General features: G+C 41.9%; 1 protein-coding gene across 12 annotated transcripts in view; it reads left to right on the top strand.

Annotated features, from left to right (window-relative positions):
- The window catches only part of OBSCN (obscurin, cytoskeletal calmodulin and titin-interacting RhoGEF), a 249,781-nt gene that overhangs the window by 44,876 nt on the left and 178,839 nt on the right, over positions 1-26,066 (top strand). For all 12 annotated transcript variants that reach the window (XM_089533747.1, XM_089533750.1, XM_089533743.1 and 9 more), the window contains 16 exons: positions 1,528-1,809; positions 2,604-2,879; positions 4,144-4,419; positions 5,819-6,094; positions 7,198-7,464; positions 8,348-8,617; positions 9,297-9,563; positions 12,622-12,888; positions 14,777-14,889; positions 16,376-16,529; positions 17,953-18,114; positions 19,654-19,758; positions 21,186-21,452; positions 22,415-22,684; positions 23,716-23,982; positions 24,297-24,566. In XM_089533747.1, coding sequence (XP_089389873.1) covers positions 1,528-1,809; positions 2,604-2,879; positions 4,144-4,419; positions 5,819-6,094; positions 7,198-7,464; positions 8,348-8,617; positions 9,297-9,563; positions 12,622-12,888; positions 14,777-14,889; positions 16,376-16,529; positions 17,953-18,114; positions 19,654-19,758; positions 21,186-21,452; positions 22,415-22,684; positions 23,716-23,982; positions 24,297-24,566 — 3,789 coding nt within the window. The remainder of the gene's footprint in view (positions 1-1,527; positions 1,810-2,603; positions 2,880-4,143; positions 4,420-5,818; positions 6,095-7,197; positions 7,465-8,347; positions 8,618-9,296; positions 9,564-12,621; positions 12,889-14,776; positions 14,890-16,375; positions 16,530-17,952; positions 18,115-19,653; positions 19,759-21,185; positions 21,453-22,414; positions 22,685-23,715; positions 23,983-24,296; positions 24,567-26,066) is intronic.

Here is a 26,066-nt window from a genome sequence, read left to right as displayed (position 1 = left end):
GCCTCTCTGCTTTTCTTGAGCATCACTTCATTCATCTGGAGGTTGTTAATAACATTTATGCTTTAGATCCTGCATAGGCTGAAAAGGGCCTTGGTCTTGGATGGTACATATGAAATGCAGAATGTGAAATAGATATGGATCGACTTGTAGAGTTTTTGGATTATTTGCAGTGGATCAGAAGAACTTTCTTATTCCCAGTTGTTGTATTGTAAGAAGAAAGGGTTCAGCTTATAGAGACACTGAATTGTATGCATTAAGATAAAAAGATCAAAATAAATTAAGCTTGAAGGCTTAACATTCAGAGAAATATATTGCAGTTGTATTGAAGACAATAAGATTTAAGTGATAAAAGTTTATACAAACTGGATGAATTATGAGAAGTCAAATTGTAAATATGTATACCATATTTAAAAGCATGTTTTATGAATATTTGGAAAGATGTAATATTGGATGTTGTTATGTAAGGTAAAAATAAAATTAAATAAAAAGACCCCCCAATTTCCAAGGATTATATAAAGGCTGCACCCACACTTCAGAAATAATCCAGTTTGGCACCACTTTAGCTACCATGGCTCAGTGATATGGAATTCTGGGAACTGTAGTTTGTTGTGGCAACAGAGATCTCTGGCAGAGAAGGCTAAATGTCTCGCAAACCTGAAAAACCCAGCATTCCATAGCATTGACTCATGGCAGTTAAAGTGGTGTCAAACTGGATTATTTCTGCAGTGCAAATGCAGCCTTAGTTGCAACAGAGGCCTGTTACAGACTGCCAACATAAAGCTGCTTTGGGTCTCTTTGGAGGTATGCTATTTAAATGATGCATGGGTCCTAAGAGTCCGGAGGTCGCGCCAAAGCCACACTCTATTCCTAAACACTGGAGTGCAGCTTTGGTGCAGCTTCCGGATTCTTAGGATGCATGCATAATTTAAACAGCATATCTCCAAAGAGAGCCGAAGCAGCTTTATTTTGGCAGTCTGTAACAGAGATTTTGTTTTGAGCAGGAGCTGATTTTGGTATGGAAAGATTATGAGCTCCATTCCACTCTTCTGGTAGTAAAAATAAATCCCTGGTTTCCAGACTCTTTCATTCTAAACTCATGTCTTCTGCACCATGTTCCACTTTCTGGATCTCACTGTTCTAGCATAAACAAAGTAGATCATACAGATCTGGAGTCTGCTTACTCTTGATATGGAGCATTCAAAATAGCTGTCCATACAAAATTTTGCACATTGCTTACAGTAACTCATTTTTCAAGAGGTCTTGGTGTACAATACATGATATAAAAAGGGGACTGTCTTCTCAAAACCACCGCTGGATGTCCACCTAGGCCTCCCTCCTTCTGGCGTGTTGTTGTATGAATTTTTTGGGTTAATCTGCCCAAGGGTGATGAACAAGATCTACAATGTGGAGCTTTTCATGTGTTTCTCTGTCATCTTGGCTTCCTATCAACTAGGGGTCAATGAGAAACTTGACTTGCCTTGAAGCAAGAAAGATGAAGTTGTAAAACCTATCTGTTTCTTTCTTCAGTTGCAGAAGTTGAGGATGTATTTGCCAACAAAGAGAAGATTCGGAAGGAGATCAAGGCTATCTCTTCAGAAAATGCTACTCTCAGCTGTGAAGTGGCCCAAGCCAAGACAGAAGTGAAATGGTTCAAAGATGGGAAACTGATCACCTCCAGCAAGAAATTCAAGGTGGAAACTGAAGGCAAATCTCGACGGCTGATTGTGCAGCAAGTAGAGAAGAAGGATGCAGGTGAATACACCTGTGAAGCAGCTGGACAGAAACTGACCTTCAAAATCACTGTAACAGGTACAAGTTCTACTTTATTTTTTCATCTCTCCTGTTATATTTGGGGCAGCAAGTGGTGTGAAGGAGCATGGATTTGAAAACATCTCTCTTTTGAGTCTCACCAACTCCCACCTTCATTTTTGTCCCCATTTTTGTCTAATATCAGGTCATGCAATAGGTTCCTGTGCTGAAGTTTGTGCACTTTGTTTGAAAACGGATGTTTCATAGTTTTCTCCCTATTTATTTGTGCAAATTAATTTACACATCTCCCTATTGCCTTATTTCAAGTTATGCTTATTTTAAATGTTCACATTTAAAAAAAGAGTATTGCTGTCTGCATACTTCCTTTCTCAGAAACGTTAGCCTTCCAGATGTGTGAATGCTTGAAGCCAGGTGGGAGTATTTCCTCCCACAAAAAATCTCAGGAGGTTCAGAATGCTTCTTTCATTGAAATTGTTGAGTCCAATGAAGGTTTTTTTCTATCTGCATTATAGGTTCCTTATGATGCCAAAACCAATGTATTTGTTGAGCTTATTGTGCCAGTTAGATGTCAGAACCACAAATAAATTGCTCAATAATGTCAGCATGAGTTTTATAATAGTCCTGGAAGTAATAATGATATTTTTGTATGTGGGAGGTCAGTTTTGAGAATGAGCCGTATTTTTAAAGAAGAGATCCATGGAGCAATATCTTTTATACTGGGTGCCAACTCAGAAAATTGCTTCAGTTTTTGATTAAGTTACAGATATTACATAAGTCTGTAATTGAAGTATTGATACTTTGTTTTAAAAATTCTGCTGGTGTTAATGGTCTAGAAGCTGAAGAGGCGTTTGCCAACAAAGAGATGGTACAGAAGGAGGTCAAGACTGTCTCTTCAAAGAACGCTATCTTCAGCTGTGAGGTGGCCCAGGCCAAGACAGAAGTGAAGTGGTTCAAGGATGGGAAACTTATCACCTCTAGCAAGAAGCTCAAGATAGAAGCCGAAGGCAAATCCCGGCGGTTGACTGTGCAACAGGCAGAGAAGAAGGACGAGGGCGAGTACACCTGTGAAGCCGGCAACCAGAAACTCACTTTCAAACTTAAGGTTGAAGGTAAGTATGCAGGGATGCAGTGGCTTAGCGGTTAAGATGCCAATTCTGATGATCAGAACAGAGGAAGGTTGGCAGTTCGAGGCCCAAGTGGGGTGAACTCACATCACTAGTCCCACCTTCTGCCAATCTAGCAGTTCAAAATCATGCAAATGCAAGTAGATGGATAGGTACCACTCCGGTGGGATGATAACAGTGTTCAGTGCAATCATGCTGGCCACATGATTGCTGGATTTGTCTTCAGACAATGCTGGCTCTTCAGCTTAGTAACGGAGATGAGCACCACCTTCCACAGTTGGTGACAACTAAACATTCATGTCAAGGGACATCCATTACTTTTACCTAAGAATGAAAGATACCTATCTGCAATGAGAAAAGCTTTCCTAGAAATCAAATCAAGCATTCTCAATCAGAGAAGATGAAATATAGCTGTATCCATTCTGTGCCCGTGGATATATCTCAAAAATGTCCTGTGTGGTTTCTTCACGCAAGTGTCATATCTCCCCAACTACCATGTCATGTCTTCCCAAAGAAAATTGGGGACTGTGTATGGATTAACAGCTTATCTAGTTTAAAAAAAGGGTTTCTTTAAAAATGTTTTATATTCTCCCCTTCCGCATAAAGGCCTCATTCCCACTTACAAATAAATTGGTTTGAGATCTGGTTTGTGATTTGGTTCAAATGTGAACCAGGGTCATTTAAACCAGTTCAAAGCGATTTGAGGTCCGGTTTAAAATGTAGTGGGAATGAAGCCAAAATATCACAAATGGCTAACAACTGAAATACAGAGTAGCTAATATTCTTCATAGTTCCAGCATCATCAGAAACTACAATTTCCAAAGGGATCTGTAACACCTTTGAGACTAACTCAAAGAAAAAAGGTGGTAGTGTGAGTTACTTCTTCAGATGCATGAAGTCTCACATCTGAGGAAGTAAACTGAAGTGAACGAAAGCTCATGCTACCAGCTATTTTCTTTCAGTTAGTCTCAAAGGTGCTACAAGATCTCTTTGCATACTGATTTTTCAGGCTAACACAGCTGTGTCTTTGAATTTTTCAATTTCTCTGAGTTCCCAGAAGGATGGCGGGGCATGGTGCTTATTCATTTCTGCCATTTCTACACAACTTATAACCTTGCAAGACTAACACAACAGCCCACCAGCATGTGCAAATATTGAGCTCTGACTCTAATATCAAGGACTGTTTTAATTGGTAATGGAGACATACATCTTCCATCAACAGGTTCTGTTTCTTTCTCCCATTTCACAGAGGCTGTTGATATATTTGCTAATAAGGAGAAGGTGCAGAAGGAAGTCAAGGCTGTTGTGAAAGAGAACACCACTTTGGTCTGCGAAGTGGCCAGCTCTGAGACTGAAGTGAAATGGTACAAAGACGGGAAGCTCCTCAGCGCTAACAAAAAAATCAAGGTGGAATCCAAGGGCACCTCCCGAAAACTGGTCCTGGAACAAGTGGAGAAAAGGGATGCTGGGGAATATACCTGTGAAGCTGCGGGCCAGAAGCTGACCTTCAAGGTTGAAGCAACAGGTAAGTTCATCCCCTCCATGGAAGGGAAAGCAGATCTCAGTGGAAAACCAGGACTATGTGAGATTTGTGTCTGTGTTGGAATGAATCACTTTGATCACTGGCAAGTGTGGCAGATTTTTCTGTAATAATCTTCCATGGACTCTCCATACTATATGATATGCTTAGAGGGGACATCAAGGATATGGGAAGAAAACCTACTGCCTATGTCCCAGTGAAACTAAGGAAATCAAGGGAAGCTGCATTAGAACGTGATTCCTTTGTTTTACTGGGACTTGTGGTGTTTCTGCAAGAGAATCTTGTCACTGGATTTTGCCACATGCATTTTAGCTCTGTGCATGAGTGGAGATAGTGATGATGATAATGTATGTTAACCTCCACCTTAAACTTTGTTCATTGAAACATTAAGGGTGGCTCCTTATTTCATTTTTCAGTGTGAAACATCACTTATTTTGTTCGTAAGCAGAGGAAACGGAATAACCGCTGCTGCTGTTACGATTTTTAGGGAAATATAGTTTAAATTTGTGAAGGCTTTCACAGCCAGCATCCATAGTTTTTTGTGAATTTTTCAGGCTATGTGGCCATGTTCTAGAAGAGTTTATTCCTGACATTTTGCCAGCCATAGATGCAGGCAAAACATCAGGAATAAACTCTTCTAGAATATGGCCACAGAGCACGAAAAACTCACAAAAAATATAGTTTACATTTGGCTGAATTCTGCTATCTTGGAGAGAGACCAAAATTCCTTCCCAAACTCTTTAGCAGACAGAATTATGATGATATCCTAGATACTTTCCCCCAGTGACTGTTAGTGAGTAGGATGAACAGATAGCTTTAACTTGATAGCTTGAATTCCATTCCATATTAGTTTTGCCTGTGTCCGTTCATAAGTCTCTCCCATATCCTTGTCCTGTTACTGTGAATTTTATTTTTTAAACAAGCTTCACAAATATTTGTGTTTAATTACTGTTAGATACACACCATTGTGCACATTTTGTCTTAAAATATTTGGATATGCATTGACCCAAGATTGCTAAATGCATAGAAATATCCAAAGAATATGCCAATGAATACGTTGGAGGTATCCAAAGAATACTTCTATACTGTGTATTAATCCAAGAAGTGTAAATTAAGGGTTTTTTTTTAAAGAAAAAAATTGCATTGATTTGTGTGTTCGAGGTATTTGCTGATCCCATAAGAACTCTTATATGTTCAAAGGATTGGGATTATGAGGCCAGTTTCTGGAATCTCATGACAAATACCAATGGAAGAACTTTTTATTTCCTCTGAATGGAGACAACTTCCTCAGAGTTAGAGCATGATGTACTTAGCAGTTACCACTGTTACTACTTCTTCCTCCTTCCTTTTCCTCTTCCTTCTTATTTTCCTATTACTGGTATAGAACCTGAGGCAAAATTCCAAAGAAAAGGTGCCCAAGAAGAAAAGGTTGTTGTTCAGGAGCAAAAAAGCATCATCCTGTCGACATCTGTGGTGCCTGAGGACGCTGAGGTCAAATGGCTCAAGGATGGAGTTGAAATCAGGGGCAACAAGAAATATGACATGAAAAAAGATGGAGCTTCTCGGACCCTGACTGTGAAGCAGGCTGATGTCAAAGATATTGGAGTGTACACCTGTGAGACCAAGAATGATAAGCAGCAGTTCCAAGTTCAAGTCCAAGGTGAGAGAAACATCTCCAGATTAGTCAGAAATGAATTTACCATACTGGAATTCTAAACTTTGCAAGCCAGACCCAAGCCAAATGGGCTTGCATCGATAAACACAATTTAATAATCTAAGCTTAATATTAAGAGGTGCCAATGTGACATAGTTGTTTGAGTGTTGGATTATGACTATGGAGACCAGGGTTCGATTCCCCGCTTGGCCATGAAACTGGCCGGGTGACCTTGGGCAAGTCACACTCTTTCAGCCTCAGAGGAAGGCAATGGCAAACCTCCTCTGAACAGATCTTGCCAAGACAGCCTCATGATAGGTTCATCTTAGGGTTGCCATAAGTCGGAAATGACTTGAAGGCACACAACACACAATGTCTAAGGCTGCTGCCAACCCAAGAACAACATACTGATCAAGAATCCTAGGAGTTGCAGTCCGAAACATCAGGAGGACACAAGTTGGGGAATACTGCAATATAAAATCAGTGTTGAATACAGCCCAGTAGATTTTAGTCTAACTCAGAATTGTATCCTCTCTGAATCATAAATGAATGAATGAATGAATGAATGAATGAATGCATTCTGTATTGGTAAAAAGCTAGATTTTATGTGAATTTATCCATTTATATATAATTCAAATTTTGTTGGCTTCTGCTAGTCATGGGAGAGAGGAACAATGGAGGACACTGACTGATGTTTGGCTACTAAGAGGAGTTCATAATCCGTGGACTGCATCTCACGGTTTCTAAAATGTTACCTGGTACTGCTAACACACATTTGAACAAATCTTTGCAGTATAAGAATTGATATTATGCTGCTGAAAATAAAAGGGAGAAAAGGCTGAAAATCTGATTATCAGCTCAGGGCCCCTTTTGGTAGATGTATGGTGCTGTCTCAGCTCTTCTGTTGAAACGGTCTGATTTTTAGGGCTCCTCCACTGTTGGGAAAAACTAAAGTCTGTGCCAGGCTTTTAGAACATCCCCTTTTGCATATGCAAGGAAGGGCGGTCCAGAATGGATAATGTTGCACAAATGAGGTATCCAGATGCATACTTCTCAAAGATGCTCAGAAGGCATGTTATATGTGTTAATATACTTTCTCCCCATCTCAGAAATCCCAGTGAAATTTGCCAAGAAGCTGGAGCCAGTTAAAGCTGAGATTGGAGGGACTGTGACCCTGAGCTGTGAACTAAGCCAGCCAAAGGGCGACGTTGTCTGGCGCAAGGATGGTGTGGAACTCAAAGCGGACAAGCGCTACCAGATGCGTGAGATTGGAGAAAAGCGCGTCCTGATCATAACAGGTCTCCGGGCAGAAGACAAAGGAGATTACTGCTGCGAAACCAAGCATGACAAGTGCAACATTCAGGTCACCCCCATAGGTAGGGCTTAGCACCGAAAGTGCTATGGTAGTGCACAGTTGACGGTCCAGAGCTGGGCATCCAAGATACCATTGTCAGGGTCTCAGTTGTGGGTATGTTCTGGACATAATAACTCTAGAGTGGGAATGTTAATGTTCAATTGTTTTTCTGTCCATTCAAGAATGAATAATTCATGCAGTTTTCTCCTTGCTGTGGGAGAAAATGAATATTTCTCTGCAGGTCTCACCCGGTATTTGCACATTTTGAAGTATTCTGCAAAATCATTAGTGTGTGTGTGTGTGTGTGAAAGCCACACTTTTCTTGTACGAAAACAATATTTCTAAAGAGGCACGTGAAAACTACCGGAGGCTTATGCAACACCCCCCCCCCCCCAAATTTTCCATGAAAAATATGTGGCTGTCAGGAAACAATGCCTTTTTGTGCAAGAACTCTTGTGTCTTTTTGCACAGAATAATTTCCTGAAACATTTTCTCATGTGTCAGTACTGTCAACAACTGTGAAAATGTCTCACCAGTTATTCTTACTGACCAAGTTTCCCAACTGTCAGGAACCCCCCTTTTCAACAGAGAATGAATAGTGGTGAATATTCTTTCCAGCTTTACACTAGAGTCGGGTAAACCATTTGAGTAACAGGATGGTGGGCAGCATTGGAGATCACAGATGTGGTCCTGTCTTGAAATGATTTACAAGGATGTTCAGAATTGAAGCCTAGCATGGGAAACATTGGGTACATGCTGCTTTAGCAAGCACATGTTCTACCATTCAAGGTTATGAAAATAATTCAACTAACAGCACCTATTGCCAAAGAGGATGAAGGATTGAATGATTTATACAAATGATTATCATCATAGTGTGCTCATGTCATCAACTGTCTTCTTCCCAGTTCCTAGAGTGGTGAAGTTTGTCAAAGGCCTCCACAACATAGTAGCAGAAGAACGCAAGGAAGCCGTCTTCAAATGTGTTGTTTCCCCTGCTGATGCAGCCGTCACATGGAGCCGCAACGGAACCAAAATTGAAGCCAGTAAGAAATATGTCATTTCTCAGAAGGACTCAAACCACAGCCTCACCATCACTGACCTGACCCTGAAAGATTCCGGGGAAATCTCGGCAGAAGTCGAAGGGGTGCAGAGCAAAGCTAATCTTAAAGTAGAAGGTGAGTAATGGGAATGAGTAAAACATGCAATTTATATCACAGGGTGGATTGTTTTGGTGACATCCAGCCAGATTGGACCCCCAAAAGTTCCTAGGAAGCCTACCTGCTGTGGTTCTAGTTTTAATGCAGTATCAAACTGCATTAGTTCTACAGTGCAGATGCATCCTCAGTCTTCCTTTCTCCAAGCTAAGTATATGCAACTCCCTAAGTTGCTTCTCATAGGACTTGGTTTCCAGACCTTTTACCACATTGGTTGCCCTCTGCTGGAAATGCTGGACATGTTCCAACTTCCATCTTGTCAAGTGGTTTAACAATGTTTAAATGCCTGTACTGCAGCCATTCACTCACAAACCATAAGGTTGTGAGTTCAATACTAGCAAAAGAGATCAAGCTTGACTCAGGCTTGCATCCTTCCAAGAGGTCGCTAAAATGAGAACCCAGATTGCAATTAGCTTACAGTTGTAAATTGCTTAAGGAGTGCTTAAGTGCACTGATAAGCGGTATAGAAATGTAGTTGCTATTGCTATCCTTCTTGAACGATGGTGTTCATGTACACAGGGCTACCTGCTGTGCCGCTTTGCAAATAACAACTAGTGTAAGATCATTTTGAGCTGTGTCTGACTTTGGCCATTTTGGGGGCTCTTTCAAGCTTGCATTTCTGTGTATATTTTGCATGCAGAAGCCCCAGCATTGTTTGTGAAGAAACTGGAAGCCAAAACGGTGGAGGAGAAGGAGACCGTGACACTGGAAGTAGAGTTATCGAAGCCTACAACAGACGTGAAGTGGGTGAAGAATGGCAGCATGCTCCATTCAGATGCCAACATGGAGATCAAAGCTGAAGGGACAAAGCACAGCCTTGTGATCAAGAGTGCTGCCTGTGAGGACCGTGGTTTTTATGCCTGTGAGACCCTCCATGACAAGACCCAGGCAAAACTAACTGTGGAAAGTAAGTCGGAATTATTTATTGGTCGAAATTAAGTCAGAATTATTTACATGCCTCCCCTTAAGGGCAGGCATCTTGGAAAGATAAATATTGCCTGTCAGAAATGTACATAATACTGGAATAACAGGAGAGAGGGAAACTGTAGCTCAGTGGCCAAGCATGTGCTTTTCATATAGAAGGTCTGAGGTCCAGTCCCACAAGTCCAACTGATGCAGATGACTTTCAAAAGCAGCTTCCGAAGTGCGTCTGGAATGCAGCTGGGCTGCACTCGCCTGGCGGAAACGGCAGTGAATTATGTGGTATAATTCTCGCCTGCAGTCGGATTTTTTGTCCATGCAATAAGCTCCTAAGACAAATGCAACTATGGAAATATATATACTGTATTGTTTTCCTTATGAGATCGAGAACTGTAGCAACTTTTCAACTGGACAATTAGTCAGTCACAAACCGGGGTTGGCTAACATGGCTCTTGTGGCATGGTCTCAAGAATTGGTGTGCCCTGTGTCATCCCCTTCCTTGGGTGAAGGAAGGACATCTTTTTCTTTTCAGCTCACCTTTGTCCTTCCTCAGTTTTCTATTTCTTATTTTTCATGCATTTCAACCCATGACAAAAAGCAGGCGAGGAAACCCACCCGCCCTGTGACATGCATTTCTTTGAAATCTGCCATTTTGACAGGGGTGTTTCTAATGGCAGAAGGAACATCTTCTGCCTAGAGGTGTCCAGCTTGTGCATTTGTAAGCAGATTTGCTAAGCAAGTGTGTGTTTATGTTATTACTCAGGGTTCCAGGGGCTAGACTTACCTCCACGACGAGGAGGACATATTCCATCACTGCCCCGGCCCTTTGGAACACGCTGCCCACAGAGCTCCGCTCAGCTTCCTCCCTGGCTCAGTTTAGAAGGAATTTAAAAACCTTCCTATTTCGAGCTGCATTCCCCGAATGAAGCTCCAGATAGCCTTCCTTCCTCTCCTGTCGGCAAGATGGTTGGCTGATTGTGTTTTTAATTTGTTTTTAATATGTGTATATTGTTATTTGGTTGTCGTTTATTATTGTATATGATTTTATTATGTTGTTCACCGCCCTGATCAATGGAAGGGCGGTATACAAATAAAATTTTTATTATTTATTATTATTATTTTATGTGAGGGGCTCTGTTTTAGTCAGGAAGCTACCCACCTCCAGACCAGTAGATCTGATGTTCCACATCATGGCTGGCCTTCAGATATCCTCCAACTGTCCTGATTTGGAAGGGACAGTCCTGATTAATCCTCTCTCAACCCACATTTTCAGTTATTTTAAAAATGTCCTAGTTTCTCTCTTTCCTTCTCACTTCTCCCTTTTGTCCTCAGCTTACTTCTGTGGTGGAATCTGGTTCAAATCCACCTTGGGTCTACTCTAGGAGAAAGCAATGAATAAATAAATAAATAAATAAATAAATAAATAAATAGTAATTGTTAACTCAATGGGAAGAGAAAAGGGAAGGGGGCAGGATCTTGCCCTTCCCTGTAGGCTCGAGCAAAAGCAAACAGCTGCAGTCTTTCCAAGCTTGTGTGTTTTCCCTCATTAATAACTTTTGTCATCTTGACCACACTCTGATTTTGCTTCCTTGACCACACATTTCCTAATTTTTATCTGTGAAATGTTGGAGGGTTTGCCATTAGGGCAAGTGAAGTCCAGACTTGGCAGCTGCAAGGCAGTTCCTTAGTTAATGGCAAAAGTGACCACAGGACTGCTTCGCATTGTGTGAATACATTTAACCCATATTTTCAGCCTCCCAATGTGGCAATGCAGACTGTTCCACTATATTGGAGTGGGCTGGGTGCTTTTGCTTCTGGTCTCCTACTATAGCACAGAACAAACAGCTGCTTGTGCAATCCTTAAGTGTGTCGAGCTGGTGCTTTTTGCTAATCCTTTCCTCCTCGGCTCTTCCCCAAAATAACCCCAGTATACCCGTAAGCACATTCTTCCACTTTGAGTGATGGAATATCTATTGACCCAGTCCAAAGGTCATCCCTATAACAGATATGCTGGAGTTTTTGGAATCCTTGCAGCTTACACAGGGAAACGTCAGAAAAGGGTCCTTGTAGCAGCAGCAATAAATTTAGTCAAGGGCAAACGTGATTTTAAAGGACAGAGGTCCAGTAGTACCTGTGACACTAACTGTGTGAAAGAAGTTGTAGCATATGGTCAACTTTCTCAGATGCAAGAGTTAGGGTGCCTCTACACTGTTGAAACAATGCAGTTTGACACCACTGTAGGTTCCATCCTACAGAATCATAGGATTTGTAGTTTGGAGAGACAGCAATCCTCTTCAGCAAGATCTTGTAAAAATACAAATCCCAGGATTCCGTAAAATGGAGCTATAGCATAGATGCACCCCTAGTCTACGAAAGCTTATGCTACCACTTTTTTCACACAGTTAGAGCCAAAGGTGCAACAAGATCCCTTTGCCCATTGATATTCCAGACTGACACGGCTGTGTCTCTGAACTTAAAGGACAAAATTTGTGAAAATACATACATAAGAAGGATGGAGGCTGGAAAGCAAATCTTATGCCTACTGAGCTGACTAGTTTTTATTTGGTGTCTGAAAAGATACCACACACACACACCCCTAATGGAATATGTTACACTTCATATATTATATCTTTTCAGTCAAGGATCCCTTGATCTGTATGTTTTAGGGGTTTGCAAGCATGTATTCATTGCACTTAGCTTTTTATATATATTGGCATATCTTTAAAGCAATGAAGGTATACACCTAAAAAGAATACGAAAATGGCTGCCCACAAATTAGTTTCTTTCTATTTTCATTAATTTGTGTGATTGTGCCAAGAATGGAGCTCATGTGATAAAAATTTTTTAGAATACTTTCCTAGATTGACAATGTGTTTATATTCTCAAAGTCCACCTATGCCAGAATCTGTATCTTTTTCTTAGTGTGATTTCCAGACAGGCGTTGGAATGTTCCATAGTCTCTCAAATGGAGGAGCGAGTGACGAGCATGGGATCAATTTTGGTTCAGACACATCTCATCCTTTATCCTGTGTTTTGTTCCCAAGTGAGGCCCATCAAAGTGGTGAAGGGCCTGCAACCCATGGATGTCCATGAGAAAGATGCCGTCACCTTTGAGGTTGAGTTGTCCCATGAGAATGTGGAAGGGACCTGGATGAAGGATGGCGTGAGGCTGAAGGCTAAGGAGAAGTGTCTCATTAGCGTCCAAGGGAAGAAACACTCACTGACGCTTTCCTCTCTCGCCATCGAGGATTCAGGCCTCATAGCCTTCAAGGCAGAAGGTGTTCACACCACGGGGAGGCTTAATGTGAAAGGTAAGCATCCTCTCCACTCAAGTAACCTGTTTATATTATGGATGGTTGCATTGCACCAATTTCTGCATTGGACCGATGAGATTTCTTTGTGAAATAATGGGCCGAGAGAAATAATGGGCCGAAATAATGGATGGATCTGAAGCAGTGTGCTTCAGATCCATCCATCCATCCATCCATCCATCCATCCATCCATCCATCCAATATGCTGACCAGAAGGAGTGCTTAGCAACCACAGAACGTTCCCCAGAAATAATTCTGTTGGGTTGCTAAGTTTACGAGATTGTAAACAGAACCTGTGGTTGCTACACAACTGTTATGATGTACCCCATACACAGAAGGGAAAGGTCTTACAGAAGGAATGAAAAGGACCAGCCAGGCACTGAGCTGTCAGCTTAGTGGGGACTTCTAGGCAGAAGGAAATACACAAGAGAAAGAAACTAGGCGGTGGAGGCGATACTGAATGATGGCAGGCTAAGTCAGTATCTGGTTGGGTGCATCCGTAGTAGCTGTTTGTCAGTGAGAAAGCAAGTTTCAGAAATATTGCATTGAGGAACACTGCAACCCTCAGAAAACTGAACTGCAGAGTCTCTCTTTGGAAAAGGATTTAGCAGCCCCAAATACGCCTTTGCTAAGGGATGGTGTTTCCATGTTGTCTTGCAATGGCTTGGGCCCAGGGTACTTAGAGGACCGCCTCTCTCCATATAATCCGCTCCGCACACTCAGGTCGGCTGAGAAGCAACTATTGAGAGTTCCAGATGCTAAATATTCAATAACATCACCTTCTCTATCTCGGCCCCACGGCTCTGGAACTCGCTTCCTGGCGAGCTCCGCTCGGCCACCTCCCTCGACCTATTCAGGAAGGGTTTAAAAACCTTCCTTTTCCAGCAGGCTTTCCCCTAGCGTCTCCAATGTAACTTCTTCTCTCCCTCCACCGCTGTTGCATTCTGTGCTAGCTTGGATGTTGTTAATTGTTTTAACATATTTTATTGCTGTTTTATTGTGTAGTGTAGTATGTGTATTATGTGGTGTAATTTGTATACTTTGTACATTTTAGCACTTTGTAACCCGCCTTGATCTATGGAAAGGGCGGGCTATAAATAAAGATTTTATTATTATTATTATTATTTATTAATAGCTGCAAGGAAATGGGACACTCTGGCTCTCTCTAGTGGTACCGTGGTGCTAGTCCCAACCCACATTCTTGAGACTTGAATATCGGTCTTAGGGGCATGTCTACATGGGGCAATTACACCAGTTTCGCCCATCCTCAGTGTCACCTGTCTAATAGACACAGGGCCAAAGCCCTGGTTCACATGCGGACTGCCTTCACAAGGGAAGGCCAGTTCCGTTCTAAATCTTTCCTATCCCTGGCTACATTGGATTTTAAAAATCCAACTTCGGATTTTGCTGGAAAGTTCAAAGTACACCAGAGTGACACCGGATGACTGTTTATACATGCGTCTTGCTGTGTCACCTGGTGCCACCACCGCTGGCACATCGATGCCTCTGAAGTCACAATGAGGCACTCAGCCATGTGATGGACACCAAGCGCCTCATTTCTGACCTCAGAGGGAGCAATACTTGCCAGTGATGGCTGCGCCAAATGGCACAACAGGACATGTGTGTAGACTTCCACACAGTGTTACTTTGCAGTATGGAGATAATGGGTAAATCCTGGAGCCAGAATACTCCGGGAGCAGCCCAAAGTATTCTGGTCAGTGTAGATTAGCCCCAATGATGGCTCTGGTTTTACCTCTCAAAACAGCATTTCACTGTGCATGTGTGTGTCTTTGTGTATCTTACCTGACAATCAGAATAACTCATGTTCAGTCATGTCTTTCAGAAACACAGAGTTCCTTTTCCCTCCTTCCTCTCTTTTTTTTCCTAGAAAGCCCAGTGAAAATAATCAAACCTTTGGTAGATATCAAAGCTCAGCACAAGGACGCAGTCACTTTTGAGTGTGAACTTTCCAGGCCTAATGCAGAAGTGAAGTGGCGTAAGGTACTGAATTGGCTTTCCAGGAATGGGGCCTGGAGCTGTTTTCTTTCTGAGTATTGCAAAAGGTGGAGGGATTTTGATTCTTATCCTGTTGCCTATAATGAACACAATAGCAATTGCAGTTAAAGCCAGACTGTTAATAAATGGAAAATGGTTCAAGTTATATGAGGTATGGACTAGTTTTCTGACATATGCATAATGAATATGAAGAATATTGACAGTTTTAATATAAAGTGAATATTAAAAGGATATCCAGTTAGGGCTATTTATCACTGATGACCCTTTAAGTGGCCATTTTAAACTAGTGTTCTTATAAAAACTGATTTAATTAAAACTAGGTAGGAAGAATACCTATGCCAGAAGCCATATGTCTACCGACCAGAGCATGGGATTCGCTTTCTTAGTTCTTGTTTGTAATAGAAAATGAGGCTTCAGTTTGCAAAGTATTCTGCCTTACTCTGAAGGTGCCAGCCACAGATGCTGGTGAAACATCAGGAATAAACTCTTCTAGAACATGGCCACATAACCCCCCAAAACCACAAAAAACTATTTTGCCTTACATGATTCTCCTGTACTTATTCACCCTTCCTAGGCAACATGGAGGTCTTTGGAGTCAAACTCATAGGCAGAAAACCCACTAAAGTGGCAGGTGCACTGTTTTTTCAGCAGTGGGTTGTGAATAGCTCCATCTCCCTTTTGCTAGAATAAACAGCTGGGATATTATTGAGCATTAGACTAAGATGACATCTGACAAAGGCTTTTACAGTCAGATCAATGGAAATCTGGTGTTTAGCTGACATACAGAAGATAATAATTACAGCACTACTGGAGATAAGAGAAGATTTGGAGTCCAGTGATAAGCAGTATTATGTTCCTCTGAGTTATATGACCTATTCTCTAATCCATGTTCTACAGCTTGAGTCTCCTTTATCTGGAATTCTGTGAGCTGAAATACTCAAAATCCAAAACTTTTTTCATGGGTGGCTGAGATAGTGACACCTTTGTTTCTGATGGTTCAATGTACACAAAACTTTGTTTCATGCAAAGAAAATATTTTTTAAAATTACTTTCCGGCTAGGTGTACAAGATGTATATGAAACATACATGAATTTTGTGTCTCCAAGATATCTGTATATGCAAATACAGGTATTTCAAAATCAAAAACACTTATGGCCCAAAGTGTTTTGTATGAGGGAGGTTCAACCTGTATTGACATTTCAATATGATTCATAGATTCTTGAGTCTGACATCACATTCTTCTGAATATCACTTCTCAGTCTGATGAAACACTAACAGCTGTAATGAACTCTTGGATATTTGGCTTAATTATATCTTGCTTGAAAAGAGCTTTATGAAGCTTGGAAGGATGTTAGTAGCTTTAGAACAAGAGAACCTGGAATTTGCTGATTTTGGCAAGTCAAGAGCACATAATCTTGCCAGATCTGCTAAGAGCTTGTGATCACACACACCTGCTTGGGCTTCTTCATAGGACGGAACTGAGCTGCGGCCAAATAAAAAGTTTGGAATCATTTCCCGGGGGACTAAGAGAAGCCTCACAATACACAAATGTGAATATGAAGACCAAGGGAAATATATGTGTGATGCTGTTGATGACAAGAGCATTGCTGTCTTGGAGATCCATGGTATGTTTCAGTGGGAAGCATGAAAACCCATTGTTTTCTAGATTGCTTTGTAACAATTGGCGTTCATTGTTATAGCGCACATCTCTGATCCTGTCATTCTAGTGTAAAATAATGCCTTATGAAAGACAGATGAAGTGCGACAGGTGGAAGTCCATGTCAGTGCTGATAGGGTTGCCATAAGTCAGTTTAGGGTTGCCATAAGTAAGAAATGACTTGAAGGCACGCAACAACAACAACAAATGTCAGTGCAAGTGCTGATAATCCCACTCTTGGGGGGAAAGTGGGATATCAAGGAATTGATAGAATTCAAAGATATATTTGTGTTAGTCTGTAGAATCAGTACATAGAGAGATCCTGTAGCACCTTTGAGACTAACTGAAAGAAAGAAATTGGCAGTATGAGCTTTCATAGACTTCAGTCTACTTAATCAGAAGCATTTAGTGGAATGGAAGCCAGGCCCAGACCTATATATGCCATTGGTATGTGAGGATGTCAATTCAAATTGCAAATCCTTCGTGTATGGAAATGAAGTCCAATTTTAACGATGGTCATTAGTGCACAAAGACATTTCGTATGTGCACAAAGTCCTGCAACTTCATTTCTGTACACAAAGGATTTGTAATTTGAGTTGACATTCTCACATACCAAGGGTATATATATGTCTATCCCTGGCTTCCACTCCACCAAATGCATCTGAGGAAGTAGACTGAAGTCTATGAAAGCTCATGCTACCAATTTCTTTCTTCCAGTTAGTCTCAAAGGTGCTACAAGATCTCTCTATGTACTGATCAACAAACTGAGTGAGTGATGTACACGAATGTGTGAGTCAACTCACTAGTTACATCCCTGAGGATAGCATGAGATGCAACATGGGAGATCTGTGAGTGGGCTTTCCAACCTCTTCATTTAAAGCAGGGATAGAGAATGTGTGGCACACACAACCAGGTAACCCTCAAGGTCCTTCTTGAGGCCCCCAGGAGCACCCAGCACCCAGTTTCTTTCCCCCCAAATGTGTGGGAGGGCTGTTATGTTTTGAGTCTCAAACAATGCTAGTGGGGGCAGAGATGACAAAACTATCCCCATTGCCCCTTAGGAGGGGATGGGGGACATTTTAAAAGGGCTTTTTTCTCATGGTTGCCCTCCAAGATTCCAGTGTGGCTGATAGCCCACGAAAGTTGGCTTAACTGTGATTTCAAGGCAGCTGGGAATGGCAGGGGAGTTTCAGACCACAGCTGTAGTCCTGGGAGATCTATAAATGTTACTTTAAAAAAAGTAATTTGTTAGAGTTGTAGTTATAAGTCCTGTGCCTCATTTAGTTAGTAAAGAGGCAAGTCAGAAGAACATGTTTAGCCTGGGAACAACTTATATTAGTATTAGGAAGCAACAAACATACTGCAACAAATGTGTCTCTCTGTCTCCTCAGCCCGAGACATCAAGATCGTGAAGCCACTGGAAGATTTGGAAGTGAAGGAGAAAGAGAGTGCTTCATTCCTCTGTGAGATTTCGCACGATGATGTTGAAACCCAGTGGTTCAGCAATGAACACAAAATCCGGGCTGGAGATAACGTCAAGTTGCGTCAAGATGGTAGGGAAAAGAGAATGGATGGGCAACTTTGGGGGTTGTTGTTTGTTGTGAACAAAATGTTGGAGAAGGCAATGAATTGATCTGTTTAGACCCAGAGAGCAGTCAGAGAAAGATGCCACAGATACAGACCATGTGCAGATATTTATAGGCCAGTTTTGACTGTTACGGCCTTTCCCAAGGAATCTTGGGAATTGTAGTTTGACAGCAGTGTTGAGTTTTCAATCTTGAGATCCCAGGTCCCTTCAGTTCAATCTTGAGATCCCAGGTCCCTTCAGAGAAATGCAGTTAATTCCCAAGATGCCCTGGAGCCAAGGGCATGAGTATCCCACATGAATTTCGTTCTTACCTTTACCTTGATTTCTCAGTTCTAACCAGAAAGTCCAGTTGAATGAAACTTTCACAACAGGCATTTCAAGATGACTGTCTTTCCAGATCTAGTATGTGTTTCCCACACATATTTTAAGGGAAAGTGTTATGGATCAGAGCCACACCAAAATAGATTTGAGGGCCATCACAATGGGCCTATGTGCATGATGCAGGCTATGAGCCCTGGGTTGGGATGAGCCTGTCTGGATCCTGATCTAATAGTCCCAGAATGGTCCTGGTCCAAAGGAGCCTTACCCAGGGGCATATTGACCCACTTTTTTGCTGCAGAGTTTCCTTGAACCTCCGTGGTGACAGCTGGCACACCACATGGCCCCATACACCCCATACCTGCTCAGAAGACACCCCCCCCCCATCATGGCCTGTGATGTCAGATGGCCACATAGGAGTAGCCAGGCACATCATTTCTGCCCTTATGGGCCACAACGGGGGTCTTCTGAGCAAACATGACAGCATAGGCAGGTATGAGGTGGTCATAACCCAGGGCAGTTTAGCATGGGCTTGGCTTGTGCTATCCTGCCCTTCTGCATTGGGTCAGCAAGACAAGCCCATGAGTGCAATACATTAATAGATGTATTAAAGGTTTTTAAAAAGAGCAAGAGTGATGTAGTAGTTTGAATGTTGGACCATGAATCTGGAGATCAGGGTTTAAATTCCTGGTCATCCATGGAAATCCACTAAGCGACCTTAGACAAATAATACTCTCTGCAAAGGCAAGCCCTCTTCTGAACAAAACTTGCCAAAAAAACTTCATCTTAGGGCTGCCATATCTTGGAAAAGGCTTGAAGGCACACAACAGCTAGATTCCTTAGCCTTTTCTCACCAAGACACTAGGGAGCTCTCTTCCTTATGTGGATGCAGAGCCCTATAACACACACTGTCACCATGGAGCAGAGAGAATGTTTATGGTATTGTGAGCTCATGCCTTCTCATCATGCAGTTTTGACTGCATCTGACAGAAGCAACACTTTGTATTTGATGCTCTGAGTATTGTTTTTTGTAGGTTTTTCGGGCTATGTGGCCATGTTCTAGAAAATTTTCTTCCTGAGTATTGGTTTGAACTGTAAACACTCCTAAGTTCCTGGAAATTACATGGTTGGAGTGGAGATACATTTTTTTCTGAAGGATTGTGGATGTGTGTATTTGCCTTTGCAGGAAAGAGCTACCAGCTGGTTTACAGAAGTGTGGAAGTGGAGGATTCTGCGGAGATCAAATTTGTGGCCGAAACAGCAGAATCTCGAGCACAACTTAAAGTGAAAGGTAATGACATTGGCACTATAACCTGGTTAGTATTACTTAAAGTTTATCCCAGATTGGATAGTTCTGCAAGACCCAGAATGGAAAATAGCTGCTTGATCACTATTGACAAACCTTGAATGTTTATGACTAGTATTGAAATTGACTTTTCACATATTGCTTTTCATTTTGATCCCACACCCCACAGTGCTCTGAGATGGATTTGGCTGCAATTCTAGGCCTCCTCAAAACTTGATTCGGTACCAAAACCTGGCACAAATAATTGCTATAGGAAAAATGTTTTGGTGGCAAATGGATGCAGCAAGTGCTTTGTCTGAATAATGTGATTGTGGCAAGAATGGGGCTCAGGTGATAATGTCCTATCTCTTTGACCATTGCTGTAATGACTAAGGACATTATCACATGAATCCCGTTCTCACTGCAATCATGCTAATTAACAAAAATGCATACATATTGGTATGAGAGCAGCCATTATTACACATCATTGTAATCATGAGACTGGGACTGCCGCTGCCTTTGCACTCTCTTCCAGACTCCCTTTTAACCCTGCCTCCCTGCCCTATGTCCTACCCAGCATGCCTTTTAGTTTTTAATTTTGTAATTTAATTTTTTACTTTTTAAATGCAATTCCAAAAACTCTGTGATTTAAGTTTTTTAAAAATAAAATAAATACAATTTTTAAAGGAAATCAGGCTACCTGGGAATAGTGGGGGAGAGAGGGACAGGGGAGAGAAGGAGATTGTGACAGCATGTAACTGCCAATCCTTGCAACTGCCTCAGCAGCAATGTTTCACATATGAGTAGTACTGGGATTGCTGTGCAATTGGGAGCTATTGATGGGTTTCCCTGTCAATGAAAAGGGATGCCCTAACCACACTTGGTAGACACAGCTGCTATGGCCTAAGTATAAAGATAAATAGCACTAAAGGTGCTATTTTATGATTTTAATAGAAGTTTAAAAGCCATATGTAATAATGTCCTAAGAAACAGAGTTGTGAGCCTGAAAATCTATATGTGCGTTAATCCACCAGGTGAGCTTAGAAGAGGCATGTTCTCTCAGCTTTGGATCTGTCTGCCTGTCTGTCTGTCTATCTGGAGTGTAAGTGGCGTTGCCCAGACTAGCCTCTCAGCAGCCTCTCATCAATTGCCCCTCAATTGTCCCTGCTTAGTTTATAATTAAAATGTATTTTTATTGTGGATGGGAGGGTTTATGGGTTATGATGTTTTACTGTATTTTAATGTTGTTTTATTATTATTAGCCGCTTTAATCTGCTTGGAGAGGTGGGATATAAATAAATACTATTATTATTATTATTATTATTGTCAGGCATGATTGTAAATGTTATTGTGATAATATATGTGATCCTCTTTGAACTTCTTAAAATGCTTTACAAATGCGAAGTATTTATTTTTCCTTTGTCTTCTATCAGAGCTGCCTGTAAGGTTTGTAAAACCTCTCCGTGTTAAGATCGCCATTGAGAAGCACCGGGGCTTTCTGGAGTGCCAAGTCTCTCGGGCCAACGCAGAGGTCAAATGGTACAAGGATAACAAGGAGGTCCGTCCAAGCCAGAAGTATGAGATTGTGAGCGATGGGCTCTACAGGAAACTCATCATCAATGAGACAGAGTTTGAGGACGAGGGCATTTACACCTGTGATGCCATTGATGAGAAAAGCAGTGCTCAGTTCTATGTAGAAGGTAACAGCCCATTTCTTGGTTGGAATATATCTCTCAAGACCCTCAAATAGAGCAGTTTTTGTTGCTTATGTCAGCATAATTTAGTAGGTCTGCATGTGGAGCTACATTAGGCTGAGCCATATATCACTCCTCCAGACTTATTTAACTTGTATGGTCATTCCATGCTTTGTGGAGATCAGGCAGGATTGCAGAAGCATCTAGCTGTGTTCCCATAGCCAGATGTGAAATGGTTAAAGCAGCACTGAGACCTCCATAGGACTCTAGTGGATCTCAGTGCCGATGTCATCATTTTGCATCTGGCTGTGGGGAAGTAGCCAGACACTTCTGCCATCCTGCTTGCTCAATCCTGTGCTCACAAGACACCGAATGGTCATGCAAGAAGCTTCAGAAGTTGTTCAATAAGTGCAGGAGTGGCGGATTTGGGTGCTGCTGAGGAAGGAAGAGAACATGATTTATTTGTATACAAAACTAGATTCAAAACTCCGCAATGCCCCCCCCCCCCAAAAAAAGGACATACATACACGTAAGGGAAACTTAGACATGCTTACATCTCTACCAGGATGGCAATCACAGATTAGGTATTTTTTCCTTGTATTTCTGTTGTCTCATATGAGCTCTTTCAAAGATGAAGATTAGGTAGAAAAGTTGGCATGTCTGAGATCTTCTTAGTAGTCAATTGGGCTATACTGATATAATGGCATTCAGTTCAAATTATCAGTTGTAGTGACTGTTTTAACATCCTGGCTATAGCAATAAAATGTTGTTGTTGTTGTTGCTATTGTGGTTGTTATTGTTGTTGTCATTAATCATAGCACCATGTTGGCATAATTTTAAAAAGCTGTTGCAGTCCTTGAAGAGCGATAGTGGCTTGCCAGTCCTTTGCTTTGCTCCAGATGAACCGGAGCAACATCAGTCAAGACAGGATAAAGCAGTTAACATTTCTCTTTGGTTCTTCCCTTCAGAACAAACCATTAATATTGTCAAGGACCTGAAAGATGTTGAGGTGACAGAGCCAGGTGAAGCCAGGTTTGAGTGTGAAATCTCCATCCAGTCTGTGAAGCCTCCCAAGTGGTCTCTGCGTGGGGATCTGCTTCAGGCCAGCAAGGACATCGTGATAGAGCAAGAGGGGAGACTTCACCGCCTCATCCTCAGGAAGACTGACGTGGACATGACAGGCACCATCCAGTTTGCCATTGGCAAAGCAAAGTCCTTGGCCAACCTGGTTGTAAAAGGTACCTTGCTTGGAATTACACCAGAATACTTCAGGACTTGTGAACCTTGAGCCCGTTTCCTAACAGGATGATCAAGCTTTCCTGACATGACCCACTAAATGCATGTCCTTTTGCCCATAGACCTTTCGCACACACTGCCCACAAGAATAGAAGAGCTGGGGAAGTGCATTGCAATGTTGTCCTTTTATAGTATTAGGAATATGAATGGGCTAAATGCCTGCCCTAAGGAGCTTTACAAACTGAAATTCAACAGAGAGTCAAAAAATCCAAGGAAGAGGGGTGGTGGAAACGGGGGGGGGGGGAATATTCCATTGATTTCAGTATGTGCAGTACAAATGGCTCCCCCACCTCCTGTCCCTTAGTGGATTAAGGCAGATGGTGAAAGGACTAAGAAGGAAGGAAGGATGAAGAGCCAGTCTTTTGTCCCACCTGTTTCTTTTTAATTTTGTCTGCTATTTATTTGTCTCTTCGCACATCAATTCATTGGGATTTCTCTATAGTAATAGCTTTGACCCTATGGTAAATTACTCCCATTGTCAGTGGCATCACTAGGGTTGGTGTCACCCCAGTGTGGTAACCCTCATAATGTCACCCCTAGGCTTGGAGCTACCAGGCCAATGGTCCCTCAGAAGTAGATCAGGCCACTGTGGAAGAAAAAGGCTCCAGTCTACTTGCCTCCAACATTTGGTGGATCAGGGCACCCAAAGGGTCGTCCTGGTCTACCTACTTTTTCTGCCATTCATGAAAGGGTCTGGGTGCCATTCGGTGAAGGGAGAGGCCTCATGAGTTCTCCATGGTATGCCAACAGAGTCCCAATTGGCCTCCTTGCCATCTCCAGGAATTTGGACCTGGTCCTTCCTAGGATGTTTGTAGGAGTCCCAGTCTGTCACCCAGTATGGGCCACCACCCCCACACCCCTAGAAATGCCCATGCCCAGGTGTTAAAATGTAGCCCCTTTCTCTTCAAACCAGGGCCAGTGTCACTTCTTTACTCCCACTGACTGTGTTTCCCCTTCAACATCCTCTTTGCAGATCTCCAAGTGACCATTACCCGGCAGCTAGAAGACAAGGTAGTAATGGAAACCCACTCAGTGGTCCTCTCTTGTGATTTCAAGCCTTCTCCAAAGGTTGTAGAGTGGTACAAAGACCATACCCTCATCGAGGCCTCAGAGAGGTATAAGCTCAAGAGAGAGAAATACTCGGCAGAACTCAAAATCCTGAAGCTGAACATTGGAGATTCTGGTGTTTACAAATGCAAAGCTGGAAGCACAGAAACCAAAGCCACGCTGACCATTTTAGGTGGGTGAGCAATGCAGCATGGATTCTGTAGAGTGCAGTTTTGACACTTAAACCCTATAATTGTGTAGTGTGGGAACTGGAAAATCGGAAGCGGAAACGTTGAGATGAATGCTCTATTTGAGATTCTGGCTTTTTCTAATTGCCTGAAATAACTATTTGCTTATTTGGAAAATGACTCTTGTGTATGGATGGGAGATGGCAGCAGGTGCCATGTGAATTCTAAAGTGTGATGAAGCATTAGCTGTGTTTTGTAGAAGTAATATTTTATGTCTGTGGAACCTCATTCTCTGCTTTTCTGCTGGCCTTATAAACAGAGCGCAAAGTGGAGATAACCAGACACCTGCAGGATGTGGAAATTGAGGAGGAGGGCTGTGCTATCTTCTCCTGTGAACTGTCTGAAGACAGCGAAGATGTGGAATGGTTCCTCAATGATACACATCTTTTCCCCAACAACTTCAATGAGATCAAGAGGCTGGGCAAGTCTCACAGCCTGACACTAAAACATGTCATGCCAGAAGACTCAGGGACAGTGACAGTCAAGGTTCAGAAGAAGGCCTCAGAGAGCGCACGGCTGAAAGTGAAAGGTAAGCATCTCTCATTCCCCAGAGGAAGGTATAATAAATAATAATAATAAAATTTAATTTCTATTTCCCATCTCTCCCTGCGGATTGAGGCGGGATTGCAACAGTGAGCAAATTTCAACAATAAAAACATATCAAATACATAGCATAAAAATATACATTACTATTGATACAATGCAATTGGTCGACTCTCCATAAAAAGCATACAATACTAACAGAGGTGAGATATTTTACAGCAGGTTTGGTGGGTAGGCTGCCTCACTTCTTTCTACCTGAGATTCTTATGTGCCTTTACTGCTTTATGTTAAATGCTTTCCCCATTTTAGTGAATAAAAACCAGGAATTGCCACTCTGATGGCATGAGAGAACTGTTGGAAATAACTCAGTCCTAGGGTAGCAATCCTCAGGCTTTAGGATCAAAACCAGTCCTCTTGTGGTCCTGTTCTAGACTTCTAGGGTTCCAAGGTGCCTCTTTGCTTAGGATTGTTTGGTGTTTTCCCAGATTTTGTATTTTGTAAGATGTTGCTGGTGGTAAGAGCTCAAAGCTAAATATGCCTGTGCTTTTTCCTCCCACCCTTTTGTCTTTGGTTTAATTCACTGTGGAAATATGGCTCCCAAGAACTTTATCTCGAATTTGGCTGATGGGTTCAAAGAGGTTGCCCAAATGTGAATTAATAATAATAATTTTTTTCCTAGTATTCAATGGACCCATCACATTTCCCCCTTATCTTTATCCTTTCATGATTTGTCCATTGATGTTGTTAATTGTCATCAATCAGTTTTAACTTATGGCAACTTTATGAACGAGAGACCTTCAACAGATCCTATTATGAATGGCTTTGCTCAGAGCCTTCAAACTCAGGGCCATGGCTTCCTTGATAGAGCTGATTCACCTGTAATGCTGTCTTCCTCTTTTCTTACAGCCTTCAGCTTTACCAAGTATTATTTGTCTTCCTCAATGAATCATGTAGTTTCATGATATGTCTAAAATACCATAACCTCAGTTCAGTCATTTTGGCTTCTGTCCCTGCCACATTCTTATCAGTCTAGAGTAAAAAAAGAGCCAATTCTGTCCCATCTTTCTGTTGGGGGTGTGTGGGTGATGCAGTCTTTCCTAGTACAGATATCTGGAAGGATCTCGTTGCAGCATGATTATTTTTCCTTGTAAATTGTATCTTACAAAGACAGATCTTTGTCTGTCAAGGAACTTAAAGTTTAGAAGATAGCGGAAGGGAGGCAATAGAAAAGGAAGGATAATTATTGGCACTTAGGCATGAGACTCTAGGTAAGTTATAGAACACCATGTTCTGCATATAGAAATAAAAAGGTAGCTGTGGATGGGAAAGACCTCTCTCTACCTATAACCTTGGGAGAGCTATTGCAAGTCAAACCTCCTACTCTGGACAACTGATGGACTAAATGATTGAACAGTCTTATCCCAGTATAGGGTAGCTTTTATTATATTTATAGATAACATATGCTGAAGCTCCAGTTCTTCGTCAT

Source organism: Sceloporus occidentalis, unplaced genomic scaffold (assembly GCF_023333645.1).
Source record: "Sceloporus occidentalis isolate IW3139 unplaced genomic scaffold, rSceOcc1.0.p SCAF_7, whole genome shotgun sequence".
Lineage (NCBI taxonomy): Eukaryota > Metazoa > Chordata > Lepidosauria > Squamata > Phrynosomatidae > Sceloporus > Sceloporus occidentalis.
The sequence above is the reverse complement of the archived record's forward strand: the minus strand, read 5'-3'. Positions and strand labels throughout refer to the sequence as shown.